Source organism: Ascidia mentula, chromosome 4 (genome assembly GCF_947561715.1).
Source record: "Ascidia mentula chromosome 4, kaAscMent1.1, whole genome shotgun sequence".
NCBI classification, from domain to species: domain Eukaryota; kingdom Metazoa; phylum Chordata; class Ascidiacea; order Phlebobranchia; family Ascidiidae; genus Ascidia; species Ascidia mentula.
The window spans coordinates 16,854,841-16,867,306 of NC_138569.1; the positions used below are offsets into that span (position 1 = coordinate 16,854,841).

At 39.9% G+C, this 12,466-nt stretch overlaps 2 protein-coding genes across 2 annotated transcripts; one reads left to right on the top strand and one right to left on the bottom strand.

Annotated features, from left to right (window-relative positions):
* Window positions 1-1,698: 1,698 nt before the first annotated feature.
* LOC145898194 (mixed lineage kinase domain-like protein) lies at window positions 1,699-3,753 on the bottom strand. The gene is made up of 9 exons (XM_082986624.1): window positions 3,604-3,753; window positions 3,398-3,541; window positions 2,960-3,140; window positions 2,746-2,893; window positions 2,541-2,682; window positions 2,243-2,398; window positions 2,054-2,178; window positions 1,814-1,983; window positions 1,699-1,751 (listed from the first exon to the last, which is right to left on the bottom strand). Exons 1-9 carry the CDS (start codon window positions 3,751-3,753, stop codon window positions 1,699-1,701), a joined length of 1,269 nt encoding a protein of 422 aa, XP_082842750.1.
* Window positions 3,754-4,614: 861 nt separating this feature from the next.
* LOC145899366 (phosphatidylserine decarboxylase proenzyme, mitochondrial-like) lies at window positions 4,615-12,375 on the top strand. Its single transcript, XM_082988116.1, has 10 exons — window positions 4,615-4,711; window positions 4,896-5,077; window positions 5,468-5,777; window positions 6,259-6,393; window positions 6,462-6,560; window positions 6,909-7,029; window positions 7,592-7,741; window positions 11,017-11,177; window positions 11,452-11,589; window positions 11,833-12,375. Exons 2-10 carry the CDS (start codon window positions 4,941-4,943, stop codon window positions 11,908-11,910), a joined length of 1,329 nt encoding a protein of 442 aa, XP_082844242.1. The 5' UTR covers window positions 4,615-4,711; window positions 4,896-4,940; the 3' UTR covers window positions 11,911-12,375.
* The last annotated feature ends 91 nt before the right edge of the window (window positions 12,376-12,466 follow it).

The window sequence follows — 12,466 nt, forward strand, 5'->3', positions numbered from 1 at the left end:
CGAACCGGACGTAAAAAATTAAAAAAACGAACAGGAACTGAATCCGTATCACCACGCCATTGCAGTGAAGTGCATTTACGAAAAGTTACCTGGTGCTACCCATTAGCGCTTGCAACACACCATTAAGTTACCTGCGAAATATGTCAAAATATAACGATCCCTGATGCAAGCCCACACTTAATTCACGCATATTTTTTGTTTTGTTTGCAAAACGATTTATTTCGAGTTCCGCACAACCACACAAAACACAAGAAAAGAGCGGTTTCCATTAGATAGGTTTCCAGATGTGTGAATCAATGGGAACACGACGCTTTCCCGGCGAAAATGTCACCAGCAAATTCGTATTGTGAAGACAGACCTAGCGTACATTATTGCCAAGGCTGTTCTTCGCAAACGACTGTGCTGTAACATCAAAAACAGGTTGAGCTCTTGTTCAGTTTGCTTCTTCCATGTTTTTCCGTATTGTCTGTCCTACACCCAGCACACAACTGATAGGGCCAACCGATTTTAAACCGTTTTGTTGCGTTCCGTGTAGGAAGTAGAGGTGTCATCTGGCTCCGTTGCATTTCTCTGGAATCTCAATATTTTTACTGTTGGTTCGCGTTACAGTTGCTATTGATTGCGGGCTCTGGTTTTAGTAGTGTATTGAAATAAAAAATACCCCACACAAAATAATATATTATGTATATAACTAAGAGGCAACTAACTTGTTAATATATAAAGCTCTGCTGTACTAAAAAGTAATACCGCCACAGCTATAACTGCGCCACAATAAGGCACTAATAAAACTTACTGCTTCTTTTGGTTGGTGCTTCTGTTGCTCACGCGTGTGAAAGAGATATGGTATAAATTTGTCATCTGTTTGTTGGTGATTAACTCAATATAAGAAAATTCCACCGGTAATTGTCAATAGACTTGATGGGGCGCATCACTATACACACATCTGTTGTATATGCTTCATGACGAATTTGAATTACAACATTGATTATGCAATCAATTAGTTCTATATTGGCACCAATGCTGTTTATAAATCGGGTTGCATAATAATTGCACGTGCGTTTGCTGTTTGATTAGAACCGAAATGCAGAATGCTGGTTACGTATCCGAAAAGATAACCTGTGATTGATCAGACAGCCTTTCACGCGCAGGAAATTAGAGAGTTTCGTCACAGCCTCCGCATCATAATCAAATTTGCCAGTCTTCTCTTTTTTAAAGCAAACCAACGAGCGCCGGTTTACAGCGAAACGCTTGTGATTGCCACAGCATCGCCCGGTTCTCCGAGAAAATTTTACGCAAAACGGGTGAATACTGCGTCCTTACATCGTGTATAGTGCCTTTGTTGCGGAAGCAAAGTGTTGTGAAAACAGGTATACTGCGGTGCGGACATATTGCATTCAGTCTCTGTTCCTAATTATATTGCTTTCTTTAATTGATGCCGACCTATTAATTTTCACTTACAGCACGCCCCGTCAATGGGTTTTGTAAAACGTTTGGTTTGGTGTATTTTTTTCCACTTTGTACAAATCACTGCCAAATGTTCACAATAAAATTATAGAAAAAAAAACGTGGTGGCGAAGTTACTTGTTGAAACAGTGTACAGGAACAACCAGATTGAAGGTGCAGTTTTCAGAATAATTAAACCAACAAAATACGAAGTATACAAGACATAAAAATGTACATCAAAGCAAACGTCGCTGATCAATCCCTGTTGCATAAGGCCTCCATGTACGACGTTAGCTCTATAACCACCTCTGAAACGTATTAACGTGTTAGAGGTAAAAATTGCCGACAAGTTGAATTCAACTATCCATACCTTCCATTGTGGGACACGTCATGGTGTCAGAAAGTAGGCACATTTTAGCGACATCTAGCGGCTGACTATCTACTTTTAAAACAGTCAGAAGGTGGTAGCACTCCTCAGCTCCGACCTGTTGATATTTTCCCGATAATCGAGTAAGTATTGAAAGCAATACTAACCCATAGCTGCAAGCAAGAGTGTATTAAATTATAAGAGCTGCTTCAAAAGTCAAAACCTTTTAACCGTGTATAGTACCAAAAGGTGTCTGTTTTCGTGCATGCTCCTTGGCCGCCGCAGCATGAGGCCTTTGTCGTTTGACAGCGGCTGGGTCCTTCTTTCCTACCCTCTGGTTCTGCTCTGGAGAATTCAAATCCAGAAATCTGTTGCGGCACAAATGTAACTAAAAGAAATATACACGTTTTCATTATAGGTGGGTAGAAATACCTTGACGTGGAGGTCTTGGTTAACCAGGAAACTGGTTGGTGACAAGCTGCCGTGCACTACATCGCAGCAGTGTATAAAATACAATCCCCGGGCGGTTTCTACCATCATTCGGGCCAGATCACTCCTGGTAAGGTCAGGTTCATCCAATGATAAAAACTGCCAATATAAGCCAACTTTTGGAAATGTGCTGTTTTGGAACATCAGTGTGACATATTATGCTAGTATGTTAATTGTTGCAAAAGCAAATACAGCAAAAAGCACATAGAAAGCAGCAAAGCTTTTATATACAAATGTTTACACGATTAAGCTCTCCGAACTTCATGTGCTCTGTTACAATGACGTAAGAGTCTCGAACGTCTACGCAAAGGCCGTAAACTCTCACAACGCTTTCGGAATTGAATTGCAACATATTTCGTGCATCAGTAAGGAACAGGTCTTTCCTGTGTGTAAGCAAGTTACTATCAGTAACATAACGAAAGTACCATTTACATTTCAACAAATACCTCTCAGAGGTCAAGGCGAACTTTGGCTTTTTTAACACAACTTGATTGAATCTGTGCTTTGCCGTATAATGAGTGTACAGCTCTGTTTCCATCATAAATTTTTTATCCTTTAAATCGGCGTACCGAATGCAATGAAATGAAGGCAGACCTTAAAAAACAAGGACTTATTGTGACGCAACAAGGCAACAGCAATCGCACCAGAGCAACATTTTACCGAGTGCGTTTACCAACTGCTGTATTTCTTTTAAGTCATTCGATTCGTCTTTGGTGTCCTCAGTTAACCGGGTGCTGACGGAAAAAGTTCTTTGCACCGACTTGCGACATTCCACTTGCAAACCGAACGTCAGTGCAGGGACCAAATTGTTCAGGCGGTCGTTCAGGCATTCGAACGTCTCCTGAGTCATAAATGACATTTCTTAATCAATAGTGTAAATTTTCTCGCTAACTGAAGACCATTGCCCTAGAAAGCCGTTTGTTTTGTCCATTGGCAGCTCTCAAATATATTTGCAAGCAATTTACCATAAAGGAGAAGAGTATTTCAGAAAAATTTACATCAATTCAGTAAAAAAAATATAAACATGATGTTCTTGGGATTGACAATATTCGGGTGATACGATAACTACATGTGCATTAAGTTTCATACACAACGTACTTTTACGCGGTTTGCGTAACACACATCGTGCAATTTTCTCAAAACGGACTTTTCCTTCGTGAAAGTTTTCAAGAATTGACGCGCTTCCTCAAGGGTGCGCACAAGATCGATTAATGCCTCTTTGTACACAGCACTATTATCCCCCTGTAATATATATCATGTTTCGATCCAACTCTCACAAAAAGCGCCTTTAAATTATAATGTACCTGTTTTACAAGCTCATTGAGTGGAGTAACTAAGCAACGAACTCGATCCGAGAGCCGTTGGCACCTTTTCCTATTGGCCTGCACGTTGTCAACAGTTTCGTAAATGAGTTTGGAAACTTTAAAGACGCACTCGATGATTTCCAGAACCATAATCCAATGATTTCGTTTTCGAATTAGTCTTTCGCAATATCGATCTGCATTGCAAACTGCAAACTCTGCCAATGTGTCCTTTTGCCTGACGGACGAACAACTAGTTCCGATTTAGCAACTATGTGTGAAATGTACTGGAAAGTTTTTTTATTCGTTATTGACAATTTAACACATTAGAGCATACAGGCCATCAAAATATTTGCAATAATGCTCAGCAATGATTATATTAGGCCTTTGTAGTTACGTGTATGTTTGTACCAATTTTATCGGTGACAAAACCTTCCAAAATGCTTTAACAGGCCTGTTTGATTTTACTTGCGCCAAACAAAAGGATTTTCTTTAAGGTCACGTGACCGTTGCTAATCACGCATGACAAGGAAACGGAGCTCGCCGGTTGGCGTAGTAATACATTATTAATTTGTTTTAGATAGCGGTATGGTCTTTCTACCATCGACAGACAGTGATCAAAAAGATGCTCAAGTACATGTTGAAGTGCTGGATGCATGTATCTCTTTCGTATGCAATACATGTTTTGTTGTTTGCAGTTACAAGTTCATTAATAAGGAGAACAGTTGGAATTTGTTTTAGCTGAATGATTGAGGCCATGGTTGTAGTTTTACCAACAGTGAGAGCCATTGTTAAGCAAGATAAATGTAGCTAGAAAATGACAGGGTTATGCTATGGGAAGTATGCGTTTGGCAAGTGGGCCCTAAATTTGGTTTTCTGTTCACTTTTGGCACTCTAATAAAGGGCAAGCTGTGAAAGACAGCGTGTTGGTAACATTATCCATTTCAAACAATGCTGTCAATTATTTAAATTTGTCATACAAGTCTAATGGTAATAGTTAGCTTGGGTTTCAGAATCGTATGATATGACTAGCGAAGGCTATTTGTCGGACTTGCAGTCAGTTACAGGTGTGGCGTGATGTTTGGAAACATGACGATGCGTGACGTTAAAGGTGGGTGGGAGTTATATAATAAACGTTGAAAGGTTTGTTTGCTTAAGATATAAACTGTTCACAACTAAAAACAGATTCATTTGCATTGAATTTAAATGTGCTCGGTCGCCTCCAAGTAGCACAAACATAAAAATCATAATGTTTTGCGTCCAAATCTCAAACAAAACACCGAATTTTCTCTCAGGGGTTTAGTATTACTTTAATTAATATTTTCGTGGGGTCAGTAAAAATGAGGCTGCTTTTTGCTTTGTTTACTTACTTTCTTCCGGTGGACATACGGCCTTCAAAATGGCTACACGAATTGTCGGCACCGGCTCACACGGACACACTAATCGCAAAGAAAGGGAAACAGAAAAATTCCAAAAGGTAATTTCTGTATGTTTCTTTTGTAACATTGTCAAAATATATGTGTGCATTTTCCGAACAAAGAGTTTGAATGGTGTATCCTTCTATTATAAGTTAAACTCCAGGGGTTCTCATCCGGGAAAAGATTAGTTCTTTTTTTAATATACTGGTATAATCGTTTTATGTACAAACTAAATATCCGGTGGGGGGATTTAGCTATGCATACTGGTTAAAATAGTCCATGGAATAAATGCCATTGAAAACCACTGGTATGCGTCATTCGCCTTAAAGTCAATTTCGTGCTTAATGAAAGAATAATGAAAGCGTTTGTTTAATATGTTCAATAAAGTTTGTGTCAATAATGGAGTATGGGCACGTTTTCACGATAAACTATTCCTTACATCAAAACAGTGGCTCGTCCCTTCGTGAGCAGAAGGTTCATCTTCGTAGCACCTTGCAAATGTGGGACCAGCACCATGCCCGCGATTCTCTTGGTTCCGAGATCAAACTGAAAGAAAGCTTCTGGCCCTCTGTGATGCCTCGCGGTTCCTTACTGGCCGGTTGTACCGGCTTGGCAGCCATGAGTTTGACCACTCGATCCTTCACTGCATCCGATTCGTATACCTGGTATTGTTTGTTTGCTGTTGCCACATTTTTCGTGTGGAGCCGACTGAAAGGAGGAACGCAAAACACTCTGATGTTTATGGCTGATAGCATGCAGGTGAACTTGAAGTAACAAACGTCCTACCGGCATTGGTGTGTCCAAATTTGTCTTTTTGTAACCTCGGTTTAAAATAAAATACAGCCAAATGAAGCCGGTAACTTTTACATGTATAAAAAGAATAATATTTTTGATGTCCTGTTTAGACGACTGTCAAAAATAGACGATGTCATAAACAAATAAAGCTTACTGATTTTTTTAAACGTCAATCGCGGTTGCGTCATTGTGAACTTGGTTACATTCTGGTTATACGAAAAAAGTTCATAACCTCATATGTATACACATTAAGTTGATTTTCTGTCTTTTTTGCGGTATTGCACCAAACCGGAATCATCTACTGACAATTCATTGTATCGACAGTATTATTTGACTAATGCCATTTAAATTTGTTTTACAATGTAAATATAGCCCTAATGGAAAGGAAAAATTTACTGACACCAAAATAAAAAAAACATAATTACTATGTTTTGATGTTTTGCAGATCAAGCTCCTGCAAACGCTGCCTTACCGAAGTTTGTCACAAAACTTCGGGTGGTTCTGCGACAAGAAAGTCAGTCCTCGTTATCGAAATATGCTCTACAGATTCTTCTTGTTCGTATGGAAAGCTGACCTAACTGTAAGTCGGTCACTCCGTAAGCCAACTCAACGCATTACGCGGTCAGATCAATGTTTTTACATTTGCAGGAAGCAGTGGACGAAGTTTTGGAAAATTATGAAACAGTCGGTGAATTGTTTAGGCGACCCATCAAACCCCACCTCCGCCCTATTCACCCTACTGCGGAGGTATGGATGCTTCTTGACATTTGTCATACGATCAGAAAACAAAAGTGTTGCAACAACAGTTATTTCAAATTGTCGCTGTTTTTTGGTGTTGGAAACAGTAGAGCAAAACGGTCAGAACGATTGACAAAACACAAAGCACTTACATACACAGGATGAGCCTGGTATAATCCAATAAAAAAATTTTCGACCTATAGGCATCGTCCGTTCCAGTAAAGTAAACGCACACGTAACAGAAAAAAAGATGTCGGTCAGGAGACGAGCTAATGTTCTGCCATGTGAAACAACGCATATATTGAGAGTTTTTCGGTAGTCGAAGTAAACTTTCAAGGTATTGTTCGACTTTTGCAGGTGGTCAGTCCTGTGGATGGTAGAGTTATGCAGATTGCTGCCATTAGTCAAGGAGTTGTCGAACAAGTAAAGGGACTCACCTATTCCTTGAAAAACTTTCTTGGTCCGCTAAACGATCAAGGTAAGAGAACATTTCATCCCCGTCTTAAGTATTTATTGCACGTGAAAACAATCCTGCCATCTGCTGCAACTTACAAGAACATGTATTCACTTTTTAAATGAAGGTAAAGAATTGAATCAAAGTATATGTAGGTCTGCATGTGCAACGGGATTTAAGTGGCATTTTTTTAGTTTCCATTAGTTCAATAGTTTTTCTGCGGCCCCAGTACATCAGGGACAATTTAACAACTTTTTTATCGGCTTGTCATCAAATCATCTGTCAACTACACAGCCGTTATATTTTAAAAGTCAAGCTTGTACCATTAATTTGGAGGTTGCAAAACAGTAGTAAAGTTTGTAAACTAGTTTTGCACTGATTCGGTCAACAACATGCTAGCTCTGTGCAACTGCCGACTGCTTTGGTATTACGTAAACATATTAGCAGTTTTGTTTTCAAATATTTTATAGCATTTACCATCGCAAATTTTATTTCGCAGCCCATTGTGAAGTACAGCAACTTTGTTGTGGTAGCTGAGGTTCTGTTCAAATTTGTGCCCGTAATATTTTTAGTGGGTTTATTACAGATGTTCCGCTGCAGAAGTTCGCTCGGCACCTGATGCGCGATCCCCGCAGAAACGTCCTCTACAGCTGTGTGACTTATTTAGCTCCAGGAAATTACCACAGATTTCACTCACCCACTGAGTGGCGCATGGAACATCGTCGACATTTCGTTGGTAAGACTATTTCAGGCACTTGAAAGGATAATCGGAAACGTTACGGAATTTCCTGCGTTTTTTTCTAACTTTTTAAAAGTAAACCACATATTTTTATGAAATCTATATGCCTATTATTGGATTAACTTGGGTGCCCCCTCGGCATTTCATTTACTTAAATGTTGTACAATGTACATCACTGGAGAACGACCTTTGGCGGGGTACGTCAAAGATTGCAAACAACAGTTGTCGCATGAAATATAAGGACAAATCATAGATATACGAACGGTGTGATTGCCAGCCTTGTGATAGCTAATGTTATTTGAGTACAAATCAACCAATGATTTTTAAACTTACGCCCTATTCACCCCTGCAACATTTTTGTTGACTGTTTTGCATGTTTTTTCATCCGGGGCCCGCGTTTAAAGATTGACAGGCTCTGCTCTAATTTCATTTTACTCTGGTTTGGTGTTAAAAGATGAATTATTTTCTTTTCTTTCGAAAAACACTACCATTTACGTTTTGTTGCTTTGTTGCAAGATTTCAAGACAAAATTGCGAAATATTTTCTATGCTAAGTGAGCACGGATTTTAGGCTGCCCTTTGATTGCGAATTTTTCATCTTTTCTTTCCACACACAAAAAACAAAACAGATATTATAATATATTATCAGACAAGCAACATCACGAAAAAGGTCTACTTATTATACCACTTGATGTGGTACTTCATTAAAAAGCGGCGTTTAAATATACACAAACCCTATTGTAAAACCACACGTTGCATGCTGGAATCAAGTGTAAATAGGGGTAAACATGTACGATTGGTTGATGGCGGGAGCGCGGCGTAAAGCTTCATCCAACTCAAAGGGCAGAGCACTGCTGTCTGACACTTCGCTTGCCAAAAAACTGAACGCCTTCACGCTGCCAGTGTCATTGAGCAACTGAGTCGATAGAAATGCTGCGTGATGTTGTTCCTTGTACCGGTCAAATGCGTTGCTATAGTAATACTGATCGAGAGTAAAGTTCCTGGTAGTGGTTGTGAACTGGTTTAACGAGTATATGGTGATGAACGGTCGCACTGGGATAGGTTCCACGTTGCCGCAACCAAAAACGTGGAGGCGACCGACTCGTGAATAGTCCAACAGTGTGTGAAAGATCTCTGTCGCGTTAGCGGACCCCTCGCAGCACAGGTAAGCCTCCTCGGTTTGCCACCATGGTTTAATTGTTGACGTTTCTGCAAGTGTGGTGATTTCCCCGAATGTTTTTGCCTCGCACTCGCATGTGAGTTGTGCTATCGCTTCTGCGATGAGGAAGGTAATGCAGCTGTCTCTGACAGTAAGCGTTCTTAGTCCGTCCCAAGGTCGATCGGAGCACGTGCAGTTGTTCACCGTGCCGTCCGCCGCAATTCTTAACAGTGTGAACTGTCCGCTTACGGCACACTGTTGTAGAGTAATCCAGAGTATTGGCAGGAAGACTAGAGCTTTCGTCTCTTGTGACACAAATGTGCTCATTTTATCTGCATAAGTTTAAAATGTCTAACAAAAAACACATCTTTTATTTACCCAAAGTTCTATTTACCAAAACTTTTTATCCGTCAATTTGTTGTTAACTTTAGAACGCTTCACTAATCCTTGTCCTGTATAACTTAAGTGTCGTTTTTACCAATATAAAAGCTATGATTTTATTTCTGCATGGATAAGTAAGGCGCCTTATCATCTGCGACTGTCAACATAGAAGAAGGATAAGAAGACTCACTGCATGCACTACCTAGCGTGAACAATTTCTTCCCAGCGACAAAGCTTTTGAGCTAGCCGCTATGTTGAGGCTAAAATCCATGGACACGCGACCGCGAGGCTTTTATACCCTGTTTTGTCTTGTTTGTTTTGCTTTGAAGCCAAGGGTGACGCAATTCCATTTTTCTCGCGTCACCTTGCCCGTCTAATGGACCGATAAAAGCCAATGTATCAGTATGGTGTGACTATACATTGCGATAACGCTTTTGATCCACTTAAACTACTATTGCCGTGCCAACAGGGTGTTGAAAAACTGGGTGTAAATATTTGAAATGTTTTGATACAAACTGTACGTTGTAATGTTGTAAGTTTATCTTTATAGCGAAAACTTTGAAAACCCGAAGTCAGACGTCACTATTAGAACCAAATCCGGTTTGTTTAAAATGCGCAACTTTACCCCCCTTTTTAATATCACATTTTAAAATATCATTTGCACACGTTTTTTCTTGTGGGTGAAACCAGCCACTTTTAGGACAGCTTCGGAAAGGCTATTCTAATCTTTCTCTAGCTATAACTTTCTATATCGACCTGTCTAAAATGCTTGCCTTCTCAATTCTCAAGCTATTCTTTATTAGAAATTCCTTCGTGCGGAGGCACCGTTTGCGCTCTACCACACAAAGCGAATGCACACCTTGGCATTTTGCGTTCCGTTTCCAAGTAAACAGCCTTCCTCAACGGAGGGACTGGTGACGGACGCTTACATAAGGCTTTGTCTTCGTAAGACCGCCGAGCTCTTTCGCGCGAGACGGGTTGACCCTAGACTCCCTCTCTTTATGTCAACCATGACATCCTCAGCCAGGAAATAAACTGAAGGGGCGGCGTACAGTACAAGCTTAGAAAAACTTTGTATTTCTTAAAAAATTTAAAAGTATGCTGCCTTATTGGCTTGGTAACGGCAAGCGGTTATTTATGGTAAAGTTGATATTTGCCCAAGTCGAATGACGAAAACGTTTTTCAGTTTCCGCAAAGTTATAAGGTTAGAAAATCCACCATGAAGAGTATTTTTCACGATTATCTTTGCCGTCGGCTTTGAAACGACCGTTTGTTTGCATCCCCGTTCCCCAGCCACCATCTATTGTTGCCTTGAGCGCGAATGTTTACGGAGTGATGTGGTTTTGATAGCCGCCCTTTGTGAAATAAATTAATGCCGGATTTACCTTTGCTGTATTGTTGGTTTGGTGCCTTTTGCTTTTTCATGCTTTTGTTGAACCAACTCCTGCTGTGATTCACACTGTGGAGAGAATTTGCCCATGGGCAATCTGTTTTTTCTTCTTGCATAACCACAAACATTTGAGGGGGGAACAAAAAAATGTGTTATTGCGGGATATCATGTATAGGAACTTTCTAATGACGTATTTAATATTTTTTTTTACTGAGCAAGCAAAGTTAATTGGGGTTTGAAAGTCTTCTTTGCCGGCATGGGGTCGGTCGTGACTTAAACTTTGCACGCGTTGCTTTTTTACATCCTAATATATCCAAATAAACAAACAGGTTTCGTGTTGCAGGCGACCTTCTGAGTGTAAATCCTCGAATTGCTCGCCTCGTTCCGGGACTGTTTGTTCTGAATGAGCGCGTGGTTCTGTCTGGTCGATGGAAGCACGGATATTTTTCCATGACTGCCGTTGGTGCCACTAATGTCGGTTCCATCGTTGTTTACGATGATAAGGTAATCCAAGTATGTAAGCATGCCTCACCAATTTCAAAATGGCAACTTAGTGGATAAATTCAAAAATACGTTACTGGCTGTAAGTGATTCAAGACATCTCACATAATAAGCTTTGTCATTTAAGCTTGCCGCAACCACTGCTGTGACTGTTTGTTAAAGATACCCATCGAGACTCTTCTGTAGTGTTTGTGTAAATAGCGTGTAGGTGTTTTTATTTGGTAATTAGCTTTGCCTACTTTTTAAGGCAAAAGTTTAACTTAGCCCGATGTTTCAGAATCTTCAAACTAATCGTGCTAACGGAGAGAGGGGGACTTACTTCGACCACAAGTATGAAGATGGGGGTGTTCTCTTCTCCAGGGGCGACTCAGTTGGCGAGTTCCGAATCGGATCGACTGTGGTGCTTATATTTGAGGTAAACAATTTGGTCAAAATTTCGTTTGTCGTCTTTCATATTGCTTACATTATTCTCATGATAGTCGCTGCACATAAACCTACAAATTAATTACCCCCACCGGTCAAAATCAATACTTACGACAACAACAACTAACTAGCACAAATACACACATGCATATGAGCAATTTTATCCCACTTTTAAACGTTTTTTGGTCTTGCAGTCATGGTTTTGACGAAAAACAATCTCATAGCTGTATTTTAGGCACCCAGAAACTACAATTTTGCTGTGCAAAGCGGCTCTTCTACCAAGTACGGACAAGCCGTTACCATGCCGATTTAATCGCCTATGCAACAATTTTACCTTAGACATTTAACATACACAAAAAAGCATCCGAAGTTGTAACTCGAATAACTTTATAACAGCACTTGTATCAGCAGCAACTTATTTTATTTATGTTGTTATTTGTTTCCTGACTTTAGGCAAAAAACGTTGCTGCAACACTTATACTATCACAATGCCGATTTCTACCATGTCAGTAAATTTCATTTTGTTGCTAATGTTATGGTTGCATGTCTAAACCAAATTAGTCATTTTTATTTTTGTGTCTCTATAGATTTCATACGTAGCTACATCCCCTTCTCTCTCTTTTTTATTGCTTGTCGTTCAAACGTGAAACGCTCTTTAAGATATATTTTTGTATTGGCAGTGGTGATTTCGCTTTCTACATTGTGTTCTGTTTGGACGATTAATTACTTTCATTTTGTACTCGCACATGATAGCATACCTACAACAAATAAACACAGCTTCTAAGGATTCGTTTGTTGTTTAGCAAGGACAAGGAAGAATATGCGCATTCTTGTCGTCACCGATTTGGAGGATTTAGCCATGATTTTTC

Bases quoted from the DNA above. Each gene is read 5' to 3' on its own strand.
- LOC145898194 (XM_082986624.1), bottom strand. From the start codon at position 3,753: ATGGTTCTGGAAATCATCGAGTGCGTCTTTAAAGTTTCCAAACTCATT. The intron at 3,542-3,603 runs GTACATTATAAT...TATATATTACAG, and splicing joins TCAATGAGCTTGTAAAACAG to GGGGATAATAGTGCTGTGTA. The intron at 2,894-2,959 runs GTAAAATGTTGC...TTGTTTTTTAAG, and splicing joins GCAGTTGGTAAACGCACTCG to GTCTGCCTTCATTTCATTGC.
- LOC145899366 (XM_082988116.1), top strand. From the start codon at position 4,941: ATGAGGCTGCTTTTTGCTTTGTTTACTTACTTTCTTCCGGTGGACATA. The intron at 5,078-5,467 runs GTAATTTCTGTA...ACATCAAAACAG, and splicing joins AAACAGAAAAATTCCAAAAG to TGGCTCGTCCCTTCGTGAGC. The intron at 11,178-11,451 runs GTAATCCAAGTA...CCGATGTTTCAG, and splicing joins TCGTTGTTTACGATGATAAG to AATCTTCAAACTAATCGTGC.